Genomic DNA, 19760 nt, shown 5'->3' on the forward strand with positions numbered 1-19760 from the left:
CAAAAACCTCTCATGTTCAGCTGTTTTTTTGTAAAAAGATAACAATGTTAGCCTTTTCTGCAGCTATAGGGCATATATGGTATCACTCTGGGCTGGAAGCAGCTTAAACAATGGAAAAAACAAAAACTTTATCCAAAAACCTCTCATGTTTAACTGTTTCCCACTTTTTATTTGGTCATTTTAGCCTTTTTGTCCAGGGTGAAGGGAGTATCTGCCATCAAACAAGAAGACAGCCACATGTAGCTATGATGGTGTTTGCTAGTTCACCTTACATGCATTAATGTAATAACGTGGTTAGCTTACTCAACGTAAATTATACACGAACAACATTAAGCTACTCACGCAGAGAAGAACGGCTGCTGCTGCATCATCATCCTCATCATTTCTGCTACACTGGCAGGGCTAGGGGCCAGGACTCTCCTCTTCGGGTTTTTGGGGGATGTTGCTAACTCTTCGTCCGATAACAGGCACCACACCTGCAGTAGATGCGCTCGGTGTGAGGTCTCGCAGCAAGCTATCAAATACGGCGCATTTTTCGGCTTTTAAAAAAAACGCTATGCGTCGCCAGGTGTTTCATCAGATTTGAGGTGTTACCTCCTTTGACAGCATCACAGTATCACCTTAAAGCACTTGTTGCAGCTGCTGAGTTTGCATCTTTTGCTGTGAAGTACAGCCAGACTTTTGACCGCTTTGCCTTGGGCATTTTTAACCTGTAGCTCTGCTCTAAAAGAACGTACGTACCTGGACCCGCCTACTATCCCCGGAAACGTAAAATGATTGGCTAGAATTCAAAGTGTATCACATCTCAGGAAAAAAAAGCACCGAAATAAAGCACCGAAATGTGCGCTGCTTTTCGGTCTGGTTACTACCGTTTATATCAGAACCGGTGCCATCATGGCACCGGATACCGGTACCCATCCCTAGCTGTGTTCCCCTCTGGTGTGTCATTCCCTCGTTACCTTGTGTGTATTTATAGTGTGTGCCTGCCTGTCGGTTCATCTGTATTATTTGGTCATCTCTCCATCCCCTGCTCTTCATCCCTTCCCTCCTTATGTTTCCCCTGCGAGTGATTCTGTGAGTTATCGTTTCAGGTTTTGTTTGTTAGTAGTTTTCCTCAGTTCAGTTTTGCCCTCACTTTTGTTATTTATCGTTCACTGTAAATAAACTCACTTGCATCACCGCTGCTGTCTGCAACTTGGGTCCTCCTTCACTTCCCCACACGACTGCTGCGGCAGTGACAATCGGAGGCAATGTTTGAACTTGAATGTCTCAAAAACTATTAACAATAAAAACCTGAAACTTTCACTGTCCTGTCAGCCACCACGAGATGAGATTCTGAGGCTACCACTGTCTTGGCTTTGCCTAGAAATGCTGTGCATGAAATTTATGCTTTGTGGTCCCATGTTTCTGGGACGTCCACTTCCCAGTCCTACATGTCCTGTTATCTAGAACCTGGCCTTCAGTTTGGAGGTGGCACTAAGGCTCACTCCAAATAATGCTGCAACTTGGTTTTTATAGAACACCAGTGTGACATTCAGTGGCGGTCCTAGTCTGTTTGCCGCCCTGCGTGAGCACTCCCTCTGGCTCGAAAACGGAAAGATGGCGTTAAGTTACAAAGAGCAGAAGGTGGGAACACTCACCACTGTTGTGTCATAAAAAATCGAATGATCAATTTTGACGTTTAAAGCGTTTAGATCGATCAGTTGTTTACATCACTCAACACAAGCAGAACTGCATCACTGCAGCAGAAGACACATCGTCCACATCCAGAAGCACATCTCTGTATAGTGACTGGTCTCATGATTTAAACAGGCAAATGTTCAGCATTCAAACTACAGGTGAAGAAAAGTCAAACCAGATTGTAACTGTCCCTGAGACAGTTAAAATAAAGTTGGTTATTTCATGTTTCTGTGATAGATTCATGCTTAATTTAGTTCATTTATTTATAAGATAAGAGGATAAAAGTTTAACATTAATTAAAAAACATGTCTAAAATATGTGATTACAAAATATGGGTTCGTTTAATATGTAAAGTGCTGTAAAGTTTGTATGAGGTAAAGTTGTAATTGTCACATGACCAGAGTTTGGTTGAGAGCGCAACCATGGTATCGTGGAGCTAGCATGGATACATGGCTACAGATGCATCTACAGCCTCAGCATTAATGTCATTCTGCATGTGGTCCAAGAGGCGCACACGGTATGGTTTAATGTATATTGTTTGTATAATGTTGCATACGTGTTCTACACGGTAATGAGAGGACATTTTTGTTATATCCATTATTGTGCATTTTTTCTGTTCTGCTTGCACAAGACTGTTTATGGACACTGATATGAGAGACTGATAAGCTCAAACATTTATGTTGTAAACTTTGTGTTTCTTCAGTTTTCACGGTGTCTGAAGACAATAAGAGAGAGAGAGAGAGAAATAAATTTCCGAAGACATCAGTATGATGCGTGGCCATTCTTTGTTGGACCCCTGTAGTTACAGTGAAAACGTACCGCCAACGTGGCTGGAAGTTCGACGTTAGAAACAATGCATGTTCCAGAATAAGAGAAGAAGAAACGTTCTTGACAGCGCAGAGTGTGTGGTTTGAGAACACAGTGGAAAAGAGGCTTGGAAACTTAAAAAGAGGAAACACCATTATTGGCGCTTTGGACGGCAACGACCACGACTTCACCAATAGAGGGCGACATTGACCATCATAAACTACAGCTCTGCAAATCTCTGCCGCTGCACACAGCAAGAACTGTAAAATCCCTCGCGGTCTTCAAGGAAAGGATAACGTCTCTGCAGTCAGCGCCAGGTTGGGCTGTGATATATCCACAACTTCACGGATGTTAGTAAAGTTTGAAGAGGTCTATTAAAATAATAATTTATTTTGTATGAGAAAGGTACTGAGTTAAAGGTAACCAACCTGTCATTATAGCCAAAGTGTTCCCTTTTATTTTACAAGTGGTGTTGTTTAAAGTGTTCTAATAATGTTTAAGAGTTCAACTTAAAAGAAGAACAACAAGGGGTGTAGTTAAGCAAATTGTTGCAAGAATCAGATTGTATTGAGAATTATATATTTGCCAGGATCGCATGTACATATAGCAACAACTTGTTTATGCAGCAGGTTTGCTGAAACATGTACAATGTCAGTAAACACAGAAAATTCACATATTGAAGAATGCAGAGAACAAATTGATTCCCTTAAGGAAGAGCTAAGTAGATTGAATGAACAATTGCAATTGCAGACTGATGATGTTGAAAGGGAGAAATTGGAGTTACTCATAGGTGATATTCATGCTAAAATAGAAATCAAGCAGATAATGTTGAAGAAGCCTGCCTCTAATACTTCAAGACTAGAGCCTAGGAAATCCTCAAGGGAGCGAAAGTTAACGCCCAAAATGCTAGAACTTAAGCAACAAGAGTTCTCTCAGAAGGAGAGTAAATTTATCAAACTATATGAAAGCTGGAAAGAACAAGTTAAAGCTACACGTTCCAAACTTAAAGATGAGTGCTCTGACCAAGAATTAGCTGACATGATGGATACTGTCGAAGGGCTGGAGTCACAAGTGAAAAATACATATGAAGATATGAGATCGCAGTCAGCCCCTTCTACTGAGACTAGAAGAAAAATTGATTCCTGCACAGCAGTAACAGCAGACTTGATGAGAATACTTAAAGTACGTATGAGTGAAGTGGGGCAAGAAGAGTTTGATGCTAAGGCAGAAAATGCGAGCCTTCACATGGTGCTAGACAGAGAATATGCTCAGTCAATATTTGGGACTACAATCTCCCGACCTTCTGTACGTAGCTGCCGCTCAAGCTGTTTATCGGAGCACCAAAGCATCAATGTAAAAAAGGCAGAGTGTCCTGCACAGCTTGCCGCGAAGCAGGCCGAGATAGAGATGGAGGAGGCTATTGCTACACAAAGGCAAGAGCTTAAAAGACTAGAAAATCAGCGAGATCTTCAGGTAATAACTGCAAAGCTAAAGGCTTATTCTCAAGCAGATTCAAGTGAAGCCTGTGGAGAAGACAAAATAGCACACAGTGAGGTAGTCAGTTGTCCTCCATTAGCTCCTGAAGAAATCATACCAGAGCAAAACTACAAGAATAATAACAATGAACAACCAAACAATACTAACAATGAGTCATTGTTAATGCAAGCCTTGCATGACACAATGGTCCTCACCAGACTTCCTGCACCTGAGCCCCCAGTCTTCTCAGGAGACCCACTTAAGTTCTTAGAGTGGAGCACTAGTTTCAAAGCTTTGATAGAGCGGCGATGCACAAATCCAGCTGACAGGTTGTTCTACCTACGCAAATACATCAGTGGAGAAGCACGGTCTGTATTGGAGGGAAGCTTTTACAGAAAAGATGACGAAGCATATGACCAAGCTTGGGAAGCTTTGAATGCTCGGTATGGCCACCCCTTTGTAATTCAGCGTGCATTTAGGGAAAAACTGAACAACTGGCCAAAGATTGGTTCAAGAGAGTCGCTTAAACTGAGACAATTCAGTGATTTTCTGACAGCCTGCAGCAATGCTATGCCATACATCAAAGAACTGCAGGTCTTAAATGACTGTGAAGAGAATCAAAAATTGCTCCAAAAACTTCCTGACTGGGTGACTTCTCGTTGGAATCGTCGTGTCACAGTGCAGTTACGGCAAAAAGAAGAATATCCAAGCTTCAAACAATTTGCTGATTTTGTTGCACAAGAAGCGGAAGTTGCATGCAATCCTGTAACATCATTTCATGCCTTGAAACACACTGAAGAAAGGTCAGCTAGAGACATAAAGCGTCCAAAGGCTAATGCATACATCACAAATGTGAAAGCATCAGACAGAACAACCACAGGATACAGCGGAGTGGAGAACAATTCAAATGAGCCTGATATAGAAAGAACAGCAAATGCTTTGCCATCAAACTCAGTCACATGTATTTGCTGTGGAGAAAGCCATTCTATTCACAAATGCCAGACCTTTGCTAAAATGTCCGTGGAGAACAAGAGAAAGTTCATACTTGACAATAACCTGTGCTTTGGCTGTCTCAGAAGAGGACACAATTCAAAAGACTGTAAGTGCAAGGCGACTTGTGGGGTTTGTAAAAAACATCATCCAACAGCTCTTCACGAAGACCGTCCAAAGACTGCAGTGAACACATCATCACATAGAATGCAGACAGAAGAAAACATATCTGCACTTTCTTGTTGCATGGACAGAGGAGATGGTGGGAGCACATCCATGATAGTGCCTGTGTGGGTTTCTTCAACCACCACTCCAGAGAGAGAGACCTTAGTGTATGCTCTATTAGATACACAGAGTAGCAACACTTTTGTAGATCAAGGGGTATGTGAGGAGATGGGGATGAGTTTAGAGCCAGTGAAGTTAAAGCTAACCACTATGATGGGAAGAGATTCCATTGTTCAGAGCGAAAGAGTTAGTGGGCTCAGAGTTAGAGGGTTTTCCTCCAAAAGTTTTATCAACCTGCCACTTGCCTATACCAGAGACTTCATCCCACTTGAACGTTCACACATTCCCACCTCTGAAACTGCCAAAAGATGGGAACATCTAATCAGAATAGCACAAGAGATGCCTGAGTTAATGGATTGCAAGGTCGGGCCGTTAATAGGCTACGACTGTCCTAGAGCACTGGCACCACGGCAAGTAATCGCGGGAGGTGACGAAGACCCATATGCAATCAAGACAGACCTGGGCTGGAGCATTGTTGGCAGTTCACAAAAAATGGCAACATCAGCAGAAGTGACAGGCCTGTGCCATCGCTTATCTGTTAAGGTAAGAGAGAGAGAGAGAGAAATAAATTTCCGAAGACATCAGTATGATGCGTGGCCATTCTTTGTTGGACCCCTGTAGTTACACAGATGTTTCCGTTATGTCGAGATCAGCTAGTCAAGTACACACCTACACAGCATGTTAACAAACCATGAAAAAAGCCACACAAACATGAATGATTGCTGGTAAGGGTTTCTATACATTAGTATGTACAAAGGGTATGTTGTGACTTACCTTCAAAATTACAGCGGTCCCTCGCTAATAACGCGGTTCACCTTTCTCCTCGCTGTTTCGCAGATTTTTTTAGTGCAAGTTTGCACGTTTTGTTTTTACGTCACATTGTGTCCTGCGTCCTGATCGCTGCAGACGATCTCCTCCGTGACGTCTCTCCTGTACAGAATCTCTGCATCGATGCTAGCAGTGTGACTCTGAAGTGCAGTGCTGTATGTCCACGATGTCCACGAAACGTTTTGCACCGTCAAAAATAAAATTGGCTACTTGATTTCACCTATCGCTGGTTATTTTTAGAACATAACACCCGCAATAAACGAGGGACAGCTGAGAAATATAACATTTGAATCCCTTTTCTCTTTTCCCCTGAGGCGCGGGGATAAATATCGACAAGTCGATGAACATCGTTTACAGATATATTGGGTAAATGCCCGAGACATCTATAGAAATGTAAATCGCCGCTTCATTCATTCATTTGCTTAACTTGTTTTGGACCGTAACCAAGGCGCGAATAGGACACCGGAAACAAAGCTCCCCATAGGAGTTTCCGCACCGGAAGTAGCATATGCTAACGTGCACATAGTCAATATTGTTTATTTTGACTTCAACAGCGAGCATGCGCACCGAGGGCTCTCGCGCTCACTTTTCGCGTATAGAATTTCGAAAAAACATCGGTGCAAATTATAAGTCTGTATCATGATGTCTGGTGTTTTCGTGTTTGTTTTTATTTAGTTTTATTTTGGTTGGTTATTAGACGCTGCTCCAGCCACCAGAGACTCCCCCGTAGCCCCGCCCTCTCCTCCCTGTGCAGCAAGCAGCAGGCGCACCTCGCAAACGGAGGCGCCCTTACTCCCAGCAAATGGGCGATAGAAAACCGATCGGTGCCTGTGACATTCCCAATATGCGCTGGCATGACGTCGGTATGAGTACGAGCTATTTTTCTTTTTTTTTTTGCCGATGCCCGTGATGCCGCCCCGGGCAACCGCCCGTGTCGCCCGTATCAAAAACCGCTACTGGCCCATTAGTGAAACATTGCATGCTTAAAGCGGACACAAACTGGAGCAGGATGCATACCACAGGCTCAAAACCAGAGTCGGTAGCAGAATAAGCTGTCTGCCATTGGCAGAGAAGATTTGACAGGTTTTTCATTGGCACAACCCAACAATATTCTGCTGCTCAACTCACAAATGAACTTTCCTTACAAATGTGGCGCCATTTAAGCGGAAACAGGCTTTCCAATGTTTTAATAGTTATTGCCCTGAACCATTGCTATAACAAAACATTTATATATTCAGGTTATCTGTGTCAAATATTAATATTTGTTTGATGATTTGTACGTTTCAGTACATCGCTGCAGCTACTGCTCACATTAACAACATGTTTCTTTCTTTTTAGCCGTTTCTGAGCTTAACAAACCAGTGAAGCAAACAAGACAGCAACTGTCTCAAGTTAGGCAAAGAAAAATAAAACAGCAAGTGGGAACAAATTGGGAAAGACTGTCAACGATATCGTTTTGCAAACTTTGGTGAAACCGTATCAGAAACTGTCGTTTGTAAATGTTAGGACATTTTGTCTTTTGTCATCATTTACTTCCACAAATGCTCTTTTATTTTTTTAAGCTTTTTGTGGAACACCTACATATCCACAGCTGCCCTGTCAGTGCGCCCCAGGGTTTCAGCGCGTTCAGCGTCTGATCAAAGAGAGGGAAGAAGAAATGTCCTGCCTGAAGAATTTCAGTCTTCTCATCTCATGTGTGCTCCTCTTCATCATCCAGCCAGGTGAGTAACGTTTTCAACTGTAATTTTTAATTTTTAATCTTCATGTAAATAAGCGTAATGCAAAGTCACACTGCTGATCTCCTTCAGGTGTTTGTTTCACTCATCTGTTCTTCACTTCATCATCAGCTGATTTATGTGTCTGGATATTTTGTTTCTGTTTCAGGTCGTGGGTCTGAGATTATTAATGGGAAAGAAGTCAAGCCACACTCACTGCCTTACATGGCCTATCTTAGAACTGTGACTAATTCTTGGTGTGGAGGGACATTAATCCATCCACAGTGGGTGCTGACAGCTGCCCACTGCACTGGGTAAGAATCTGAGGTCTTATTTTCCTCAATTTGAAAAATAATGTAGTATTTATTTTCAACAGACTATTATTCCTTCAGTAACTACCCAGAGGTCACGAGCTCTGAGTAGTTAGTGAAATAATTAGATCAGGGCCAGAGCAGCAGAAACGTGCTTTCTGTAAACGGTGGCTGGCCTCTCCTTTAGAGAAAGTGAATAATACACACTGCTATAATTATACATGCAAAGCTAATTACATTGAATGAAGAGGATGAATATAGAATATTTAAAGCTGATTTTTCACTCTCTTGTAAGCACAACATCTGTACAGAGGTGTTCTAGAAATTTCATTTAAGATGGAATAACAAGCAAAATATAAGTGTTGCACTCATTTAAAATAACACAGAAGTCACAGCTACATACACATCAAACATTTGATACATTTCTTCATCTAAAACATTTTATGTACATTTTAATTTCTTTATTCAGCTGGAAGAAAAAATAACGCAGATTCACCTAAAGCTCAGTAACAGCTATAACCCAGCCATATGTAGTAATACACAATAATAAAGAACTATGATGACTGTTTTAGAAGCCGCTGACCTGTTAACCTTTTAAATATGTAAACCTTCATCACCAGATTGTGTTTTCTGTTACAGGAGTTACTGGGTGATCCTGGGAGACCACTCCAGAACGAAAGACGAAACTTCCAAGCATCAAAGAGTCGTCGAGAAAAGTTTTCCTCATCCTGACTACTGTTGTGCAAAGCACGACAATGACCTCATGTTGCTGAAGGTAAGGTGATATATCAGGGTCTGATACAAATGATGTAAATCGTAACTGGACTGCTTCTTATTTAGCACCTTTCTACTCTACCTGAGCACTCAGAGCGTTACACAACATGGTTATTCACCCAAACACATCTTTCTGTGCTTACGTGCTTTCTAACACTCACACACTCACACTCTAACGTCAGAGAGCATCGTGGGGTTCAGTATCTTGACATGCAGACTGGAGAGACCAGGGATCAAACACCAAACCATTCGATTATAAAATGTATTTCCATGTCTTTATAGACACGTTTCAACTCATCACTGCACATATTGCATTTTTTCCAAGCAAAATATTAGAAATAAATGAGTGGTGCTACAACTCTTTATAAATATCTGTTTATTTAATGTAGTTAATGTAGAGAGATTCATTACCAATATCTGATATTCTTTTTAACTTTTTTTCAGCTTAAAGAACCGGTGAGCAAAACCAGGGAAGTGCAGTGGCTCGAGGTTGGCAACACTGTGAGAGACCCGGCAGCTGGCAGCAGGTGTCTGGTGGCTGGATGGGGAGTAACTGAAAACAACCAAACATCAGACGTCCTCATGTCTGTCAATGTGACTGTGGTGGACAGAGAGACGTGCAACTCTCGTGATTATTACAACCACAGACCTGAGATCACCAAACACATGATATGTGCTGGTTCAGATGGTACAAACGTCGCTGATACCTGTCAGGTACGTATGAAGAATCCGTGTATTTTTCCTTGTTTGAGGTAAATGTTCATTCAGCTCAACACCTGAAACACTGTCATGTGTTTGTTGTTGCTGCAGGGGGATTCAGGAGGCCCGCTGCTGTGCGATGGAGCGCTGGTTGGAGTCACTTCTTTTGGACAGGGTTGTGGTATCGTTACAAAACCTGGAATCTACTCGTTTATCTCAGAGAAACAACTGTACTGGATCAAAACTACGATGAAGTTATTCTAAATGTGTGAAACCACCAGCATCAGTGTTGTCTCTGTAGATCATTATTCAGTTTATCATTTCATTGTTCCTCTTACAGCTTATGATAATTTAGTTTCTGCCAGCGCGCTATACTTTTTATAGATTCTGCACTTGGTTAGTCCACCACATGATCTTATGGCAGAGAAGTTGGGATGACCTCTTAACCCAACACGTTCTCACTCCCAAAGCGTAACATTTTACGCTAGGTGACAAATCGTCAACATATTATGTTTTCGGCTACCCACCACGTTCCTAAATGACGACCTCGGAAAAATGAGGAAATATGAGAACCATATGGACTCAATCTACACATGTTCGCTCTTTTTCTTCAAGTCGCTTAGAAACACGCTATTTAACATCATTAAAGTCCTGGTTAAGCTCAGGAAAAAGGTTATGGTTAGGGCTAGGGATAAGGTTAGGTTTAGGGCTGGAATACAGGGCTGGAACGTCTATTACCGCGGGAGCGTCATTGTACTGGATTTCGGCTATAACCCGCCACGTACCATAAGAACGCCGAAGGTCTCCTTTTGCGTTCCTCAGGAACGCCGCGGGACGTGACAAAACGTCGCCATGTTACGCCTCGGGAGTGAGAACGGGCTCCAACACCACATTTTAGACCTACTGTAAAAAAAATTGGAAACACTGTTTGAAATGTTAACATCTTTCACCACACAAACAGACAGAAACATGGTTATATTTAATCTTCATTTTTCCAAATAATTTTAAGAACTCCCAGACATGAGTGCTCCTGGTTGTTGCAGATGAGTGCGGCTGCTGTAAAACCAGGGAGAAGCATTTTTATGTACACACAAAAGCCATGATTGTAATATGAAACAGAGAGATTATTCAGACTGTCAAACAGACAGATTCAACAGCTCATATACAACCAACTGAAACTGAAAATGAGGCTTGTGGTTTGTTGAAAAAGACACAAAAAAAATCTTCTTTTCTTCATTTCGCATTACTGTTGCTGGAAAACCAAAAAAACAAACATCTTTTTCTACTCTCTAATAAAGCTGGAGGCATGAATAAAAAATACACATTTGCTCTCTTTTTCTTTGATTGTACTGCAGTTTCAAACTGTACCTTTCAAAGTATCATCATTAATATCATGAGTTTACAGTTACAGTCTAATTTAAGGCCTAAGAAACATTTTCACTGCTTTTTTCAACTCTTTTGATCAGCTGTAGATTTTCTTGTACAAAGTTTTTCTTCAGAAGAAATTAACACACAGAATATTCACTCATGAGAAACAAAGGAACATGAGAACAACTGACAGCTTCACATGTTGAGGATCTCCTCCTCCTTAGGATTCAGTGACATGATCTTCACACATTCACCTCCATCAACACTGTGTCTTTTGTCATTGATTACTTCCACAAATCCTGATTCATTTCTTTCTTTTTGTTAAATAGGCTGAAAGTATCAGTCATATACACGTCTGCACCCAGTGTCCTCCACGTGGTTATTTATGATCATTTGACAACAGGCTTTGAAACAATATCAGCACTCGATCAACAGTTTCCTCGTGTCTGTTGCCGCGATCACACAGTTTATAAATATCGTTACTCAGAAAAGAAAGAGTACTTTTTATTTGAAGTAAATACTTCAGTCAATCACCTCATATATGTTATGATTCTTGGTACTTAATCAAGACTGAACCAATCATGTGAGAGAGTTTGGGAACAAACAGAAACACGTATATATGATCAAACGAATCCTTTCATTAAAGGACCGAGGAAGAAGAAAATACCCGTCCTGCACAGAGTGCAGCACTCGAGTCTTGTGTTAGTCATAAACAGTGTTGGTCAAGTTACTTGAAAAAAGTAATCAGTAACTAATTACTAATTACTTCCCCCAAAAAGTAATCCCGTTACTTTACTGATTACTTATTTTCAAAAGTAATTAATTACTTAGTTACTTAGTTACTTTTTAACAACACGATTTACAACCTGAATAGGTGATAAAGTGATAGATCTTTCAGCCCAATTCTACTTTTTCTGCATAATCATCATACAAAATGTAATCAAATGGAAAAGTCTCTTTTTAAAACTTGTTTTATTAGTTTTAATCTTTTAACTTTATGCATCAAGCAAAAATTTAATTATCTGCAACATTCTCTGACTGGAAGAAATTAGTTTAATATTTAAACCTATTTTCTGCACATTCCAGCACATAAAATATTTTTTTTGTGTGTTTACACTCAGTCTTTCAAATAGATGCAAGTAAAACACAGCAGAAAATAAATAAAGTCAAAGACTAGCGGTCCTGTTGCTCTATTTTCACCTGTAAAGCAGGAGTGGGGTAGGCGGAGGGTTACCCTGGTGCAGGTGTGCCGCGGTCAGTGGAAGAATCCACGAGTTTCTCTGTGAGTTTCCCATTATGTCGTAGCTACTCGGTGCTTGTTCGGAAGTTTAGGGGGTTTTTTCGCTGTAAAAAGAAGTTTTCTTCCCACGCACAACGGACACTAATGTTTTTGTCACTTTTTATGGAATCAAACTCAAAGTAAGGTCAGTACTTCCACGCTTTAAACGCTGCACGCTCATACTCTCTCTGCACTCGATATATGATCCATTGTTGATCTGCACACAGCTGTTGTCACGAACGTCGCACTCGCTTACGTCACTGTCATGAGACATTCTCGCAAAAAATCACGGTTTTAGTAACGCAGTAACGCAGCGTTCCTACGGGAAAGTAACGGTAATCTAATTACCGTTTTTGCAATAGTAATCCCTTACTTTACTCGTTACTTGAAAAAAGTAATCGGATTACAGTAACGCGTTACTGCCCATCTCTGGTCATAAATGTATGTGTTCATTTATTCCACTGCTTGAAAGCCAGTTTAACTCCAGGTAGATGTTTTTTATATAATTATTGTTATCATTAATTATCATTGTTACCAGTATTGCTGTGAATTTGGTGGAACTTACACAGTGCCCCCGAAAATATAGCAGAGACTGCCACCTAATGGTGGAGTATAAAAACTGCATGTCAGTTACATGTAGTTGTCTTTTGCAGGAAATCTATGTGCATCCAGCTTTATGTACCCTCTGCAGTGATATGAACTTCAGTGTTGACTATGCATAAAAGCCAGATCCATGCATCTCCTGTATTGTTTAAATGAATCGAGTTTGGAGGGGTATCTTTCTTCTTTCCCCGTGGGACTAGCACGGAGGATTGCGGCATCATTAACATCTTTACTTTCATGACCCTCACTGTGGCACAGGCACTCAGTTTTCGGGCTTCACCACTAGGTGGGGCTCTTTTCTCTAACGTTGGGGTAACGTGTCGCTTGAACCCAGTTCACAGTAATACTGGTAAAACCAGAAAATTAATAATTAAAACGACAACAATGAAGATGTGAAAGGGAGGCCTGATTTACACCAACCTAAAGGGCAGTACATTAGTCAAGTTGTGATTAAAAACATTAATTAAAAAAGTAAAATATAAGAAGGGTTTAACCTTTAAAAAAGCCTCATTTGATACAAACCTCAAACCTTTAAAACAAAAATAATCCCTTTGTCCAGTGTTACGTCATGATAATTATTTTTTGATTTTTACACTGGGCTTAACAGAAGGATGTGATTGGCCACAGGTCCAATTTTGTAAATTGTGGGAACAACTGAGTCTGAGTATCAGGACCTCAGCCTCCCTCTCATAAACAAATAAGGTGCTCCAGGCTTTAATGTCATTTAAACATTCTGATAAAACTTTTGGTGAGCTGATAATTCATTTGGAAGACGTGGACTGAGATGCCTGATCCTGTCAGAGGATCCTACAGGAAGTAAAAATAAAGAGAAAATAAATTGACTTTAAATGTTTACTCCAGGCTCACATACTCCTAACACTCTGTGCCTCCATGCATCACATCTGAAGTGTTACTTCACTTGCTGACTTGTGTAACTTCACCACATGGTTTCAGGCCACAGCAGTATGCAGAGTCGTGTGAGAAAATATTTTGCAGCCAACCTGTTCAAGCCATGCTTAGAGTGAATCCTGTTAAATGCTAATTTCATTCATATGCTAAATTGAGAATTTGAAGTCATCAATGAATGTGGGCAAAACTATCTTGGCTTTATAATTTTGTCGGCTTTTTAAAAGTCTTACCCGTTTATCTGTTTTTTTTTTCCTCTCTCTCCCTTTGCTGACTTCATCGAGCTTCCATCCTTCTAACACTCTCGGTCTTTGTGCTGTCACTAAATGCTTCAATGTAGCAGTGAAACAGAATTTACAACCCAGTAAAGGCTTCTTATAGTAATAATATTATATCAATATTCTTTTTTTTTGTTATTATTTATTTTATTTTATTTTCAGTTGTTACAGACGGGACAGACATGACTGAGGGACAGGAAAGGGAGAGAGAAAGATAAAGGAAAAGAAAAACAGAATCACCTGGATCACCTGTTGAGAGAAAAAGACGAGAAAACAAACAAAACAGAGCAACATACTAAACACAACACCATCGCATTAATCTAGCTAAGTGTAAACAGCAGTAAATACTAAATATTGAATGTTGTTGTGCAGCACGCAGGACAGACAGCGCACAATGTGCCTTGAAGTAGCAGCCAAGAAGGGTGTGATTTATGTCTATGAACAGTGAACACCTGTGTGCACACCTGTGTGGATCAGCACGCTTGTATTCAAAAGGTTTCCCCATGTAATGGTCTGCAAGAGGATGTAGAGAGCCATAGCCCCGCCCCCAGGGCATGAAGCAGGCATGGAGGAGATCCAGGCCCCAGACATCCAGAGGCCCCAGAGTGCAAGAGCCCAAGGAGGACCACCGGAGGGGCATCCGTGCCACCTTCATGGGAAGGGCTGAGGATCCCCAGACGAGGGGTCACCCAGTAGCCACCGGGCAGAAGCTAGAGGGGGCTGCAGTGGCGTGCCCGCTGGCAGCCAGCTGTGCCAGAGTGAACCGAGCTGCAGGCCCAGAGGCCAGAGGCCCGAGGGCCCCCTTTGCCCCGGAAGAGGCCTGACCAAGCAACAGGCACCAGCCCCCGCCAAGTAGTCACCGGGAGTGAGCTGGTACATACCTGAGCGCCCAGCCCCGGACACCAAGAACCACCAACACACCGACGTCTGAGGGCATCAGTTACCGGCAGGGAGTGTGGTGAGGGGAGATAGGCCTTGGAGGGCCTGGGAGTTCCCAGAGAGGTGGAGTGTACGACCCGACCTGACATATAGACACAGACACAAACATGCATTCCCACCCTCATGCACACATTATATCAATATTCTAACTCAATATGTACAAATTTGATCCTGTGTGAATTAAAGAAAATCCCAAATAAATTCAACACTTTGCACCCTAACCCCCTTAGCCTTACATAGTTTTTAAATAATCACTGGACATATTTCCCACATAATTAATATGTAATATGTCTTACTCTTCTTAGCCCAAGAAACCACTGAAGCAAACCAATATAATGAAACTGCCTGAAGTTGGGCAAAAAAACCATGCAGCTGGCGACATATCTGTATGTCTGTAAACCGTATTGTTTTGCAACCTTTTAGTGAAACGAACGTGTCAACAACAATTCTTTGTCAATATTAGGACTTGCAAAGAAAAGCGTCTGGACTTCTTTAAGTTACTTGAAGACGTTTCACCTTCATCCGAGAAGCTTCTTCAGTTCTAAGGTCAAATGGTGGAGAGTCCCAGATTTAAACCTAGTGGAAGTATCCCCCCACAGAGGGACAAAAGGACCCCCTGATGATCCTCTAATCGCCTGAGCCAAGGTGTGAAACTGGGTGTGGGTCACAATCAGCCAGAGTTTCAGGTGAGTTCATTGTGAAACCTGGCCCCACCTTATCATGTGAATTCCTGAGGTCAGATGGCCCAGGATGTGAGTGGGCGTTAAGGCGTCTGGGGAGGGAACTCAAAACTGGATTATAGATGGCAGAGAGTTGGTGTCGTAAACCACCGCCTCTGTTCAAAGATGGTCGCTCACAGTGGACATAGATGCTTCTTTCACTCCTCTTTCAAACCATCTGTCCTCTCTGTCCAAAATGTGAACATTGGCATCCTCGAAAGAGTGACCTTCGACCTTTAGGTGCAGATGGACTGCTGAGTCTTGTCCTGTGGAGGTGGCTCTTCTGTGTTGTGCCATGCGCTTGTGAAGTGGCTGTTTGGTCTCTCCGATGTAGAGGTCTGGGCATTCCTCGCTGCTCTGTACCAGAGGGTTTGTGTTGGAATGGAATGGCTGCAATCACAGCATGTAAGATGGTGACAGATGGACCCTTAGGCCCCTCCTCCATTCAGAGATGGTCTTTCCCTTTTCATGTAAATGGCCTCCTTGACTCCGCCCTCAAACCAGCGTTCCTCCCTGTCCAGAATCTGAACATCCTCATCCTTGAAAGAGTGTCCACTGGCCTGTAGGTGTAAACAGACTGCAGAGTCCTGGCCTGACGAGGTGGCTCTTCTGTGTTGTGCCATCCTCTTCACCAGAGGTTGTTTGGTTTCCCCGATGTATAAACCCTGCCAATCCTCCTGCACTTAACAGCGCACACTATGTTACTGTGTTTGTGTCGGGGACCTGATTCTTGGGGTGGAACAATTTTTGGCGCAGCGTGTTTTCGGGTTTAAAAGCCACAGAGACGCTGTGTTTAGAAAAAATGCGTCTCAACTGCTCCGATACTCCTGACATATACGGGATCACTACAGGTTTTCGCTTGGGCAGCTTTTGTCTTTCCCTCCTGGATCAGCTGGAGCTTTCTTTGGAGCCTTTCCAGCTTTGACAAAAGTCCAGCTGGGATAACCACATTTACTCAGGGCCTTCTTGATGTTCTTCTGCCTCCCTGGCTGCTGTGTCAGTGGGGATGGTGTTCGCTCTGTGTTGTAGCGTCCTGATGACGCCCAGTTTGTGCTCCAGTGGATGATGAGAGTCAAACCTTAGATACTGATCTGTATGTGTAGGTTTACGGTACACGTCAGCTTGTAGATATTCCTGGGATAAATGTGGTTATCCCAGCTGGACTTTTGTCAAAGCTGGAAAGGCGCCAAAAGAAAGTTCCAGCCGATCCAGTAGAGAAGGACAACCGTAGCATGTTACAGTTTGAACACTGGTCTATATTCTGTAAACGTTCTTGTTCTTATAACTGTGCTCGTTTTGGCTGAGAGGAGCGAGGCTGGTTGTGCTCTTCAAACTCCTCGAGAAAAAACATTAGTGTGCAAACTTGTGACTGTGTGACTTTTAAAGACACTAATAATGTACGTTGTATAATAATTCCACCCTGAAAAAGGAAAAGTTCAAAGAAATCATTTAAAGCTAATAATTACCCGTGCCCGTTGTCACCTTATATAATTATATATTATTGTGTTTTAACTCTTTCTGAGCTTAAGAAACCACCGAAGCAAAACAATTAAGCAAACCTGTCTCATGGAAGGCAAAAGTGTATATTTAAATTATTGTGTAGTTTTTATAATGTGCTATAAGCATGTGTGCACTTTTATAGAGCTGTTTCCACTTTCTTTAAACTGTGTATTAGGACAATAAAGGCTTTCAATTTCAATGACAATTTAAAAAAAACTGCAGCAGCATTTCTGTGGCAGCTCGATTGGGAAAAACTGTCAGCGATATAGTTTTGCAACCTTTGGTGAAACTGTGTTGACAACGTCTGTAAATATTAGGACACTGTGTCTTTTGTCATCATTTACTTCCAGAAGTGCTCTTTCATTTGTTTCAACTGTCTCCTTTTTATCCTTTTTTCTCTAACACAGTTTTTAGAAACCTTTGAAGTATATTTGAAATTTTCAGTGACACAGACCAAAAGAGCGAGAGGAGACCTGTTTTTAATGTCACTCTGCTGTTGCAGAGTCACATGTTCGTGTTCATTTGTGTGTTCTTTCTTTTTGTTTTGTTTTTTTGTTATATGTTGTGTTTGTTGTCACTTCTGCTCTAAATGTAACTCAACATGACTGTAAATGAGATTCAGCCTCAAAGATTTCTTGGAGTAAATAACTCTGGGCTCACTAGACGGGGCTCTCTGCTGTATTTTGTGGGCGTGGTTTAACTTGTGCTTGTTCATAGTATTGATACGATTTCATAATCATAATAATCATGATCAGGATAATAAAACACTTTGTTTAGAAGTGTGTGAGCGATTACTGCTTTTCTTTGGATTTGTGACAGTAAATCTTCCTGTGGCACACAGTGTGTGTGTGTGTGTGTGTGTGTGTGTGTGTGTGTGAGTGTGTGAGTGTGTGTGTGAGTGTGTGTGAGTGTGTGTGAGTGTGTGTGTGTTTGTGTGTGTGTTTGTGTGTGAGTGTGTGTGTGAGTGTGTGTGTGAGTGTGTGTGTGTGTGTGTGCGTGAGTGTGTGTGTGCGAGTGTGTGTGTGTTTGTATGTGTGAAAGTGTGTGTGTGTTTGTGTGTGTTTGTGAGTGTGCTTGTGTGTGTGTGTTTGTGTGTGTTTGTGAGTGTGCTTGTGTGTTTGTGTGTGTTTGTGTGTGTTTGTGTGTGTTTGTGTGTGTGTGTGTGTGCGTGTGTGTGTGCATGTGTGCGTGTGTGTGTGTGTGCGCGTGTGTTTGTGTGTGTGTGTGAGTGCGCGTGTGTGTGCGCATGTGTGTGCGCGTGTATGTGTGCGTGTGTGTGTGTGTGAGTGTGTGTGTGAGTTTTTGTGTGTGTGCTTGTGTGTGAGAGAGTGTGTGTCTGTGTGAGTGTTTGTGTGTGTGAGTGTGCGTGAGTGTTCGTGTGTGCTTGTGTGTGTGTGTGTGAGTGTGTGTGTGTTTGTGAGTGTGTGTGTGTTTGTGAGTGTGTGTGAGTGTGTGTGTGTTTGTGAGTGTGTGTGTGTGTTTGTGAATGTGCGTGTGTGCTTGTGTGTGTGAGTGTTTTTGTGTGTGAGTGTGTTTGTGGGTGTGTGTGTGTGTGAGTGTGCGTGTGTATGGGCTCAAAATGTGGTCATAAATATTTTGTACTTGTAAATCAGGATTTGTATGTGTAAAAAAAAAAATTTGTGTGTGAGTAAAAAAGATTTGTATGTGTAAAAAAATTTGTGTGTGCGTAAAAAAGATTTGTATGTGTAAAAAAAATTTGTGCGTGCGTAAAAAAGATTTGTGTGTGGACTTAGCCAAAAAAACCCTGCAAGTTACAAGTACGAATTTTGACCCTATTTTTCTTCCTTTCATCTGATTGGTTAATGTCATGTCAATCACAAATGTAACAATCCAATCAGAGAACAGATGGGTTTGGCTGTCGGAGGGGCGCTTTTTTTGAACTGCAGGTCCTTGAAGGGTAATACAGGTTGAAGCTGGAGGATCTCTATATAAATATCCGATAGCAGCTAGGTCCCCTAACTTTCAGTAGCTTTTTTAAAGGATAAAGTTGTGGTATATCAGTGGTTAGAAATACATTATTACTTTAGGATTAGTTTAACACAAAGTCAGGGCTGACCCGGGACCATTGCTGTGAGTCACAGTGCGCAGCATAAAAGTCCTTTCACATCGGAGCAGGATGTGCTGCTAATGCTAACTGCTAACTAAAAGCAAAGGATCCAGAATTTGTTGCTGGCTGCTGGGCTCTGTGGGTTTTTGCAGCAGCTCTACCTGCACTAGATGCACCTGCTCCTTGTCTTTTCTATCTCTGACTTTATGTCCTCTACAAGAGTTTCTGTTTTTTTTGCTAGTTCTTCAAATGTTCAATAAAAACATCTATGCTAATTCATAAGAAGAAAGCTTTGTAATGAAGACTGTCATTTCCAAAACACTGCCCGCCCCCACCCCACGGTCCGCAGCGCTGTTGAAAAGGCTGTGGAAGTCCCTATATTAAACACGTAGACCTGTGACACAAAAATCACCAAACTCGGACGACCACAGACTGTTTTCCTTCGTGGTGATGAAGGAAACGCTGGGTTGGCATGTAAAAGGGCATTTATTCCCTTCAAAGACCTGCAGTTCAAAAAAAGCGCCCCTCCGACAGC

At 41.9% G+C, this 19760-nt stretch overlaps 2 protein-coding genes across 2 annotated transcripts in view; one reads left to right on the top strand and one right to left on the bottom strand.

Moving 5' to 3' along the window:
• LOC146506120 (GTPase IMAP family member 2-like) overlaps window positions 1–19760 on the bottom strand; it is a 126549-nt gene that overhangs the window by 68942 nt on the left and 37847 nt on the right. The gene's annotated exons all lie outside the window — the stretch shown is intronic.
• On the top strand, window positions 7371–10872 carry LOC146506124 (granzyme K-like). Its single transcript, XM_085180058.1, has 5 exons — window positions 7371–7787; window positions 7951–8095; window positions 8732–8867; window positions 9311–9580; window positions 9677–10872. The coding sequence occupies exons 1-5, from the start codon at window positions 7724–7726 to the stop codon at window positions 9827–9829; spliced, it is 768 nt and encodes a 255-aa protein (XP_085036184.1). The 5' UTR covers window positions 7371–7723; the 3' UTR covers window positions 9830–10872.

The sequence above is a fragment of the Neolamprologus multifasciatus genome, chromosome 12, assembly GCF_963576455.1.
Source record: "Neolamprologus multifasciatus chromosome 12, fNeoMul1.2, whole genome shotgun sequence".
NCBI lineage: Eukaryota > Metazoa > Chordata > Actinopteri > Cichliformes > Cichlidae > Neolamprologus > Neolamprologus multifasciatus.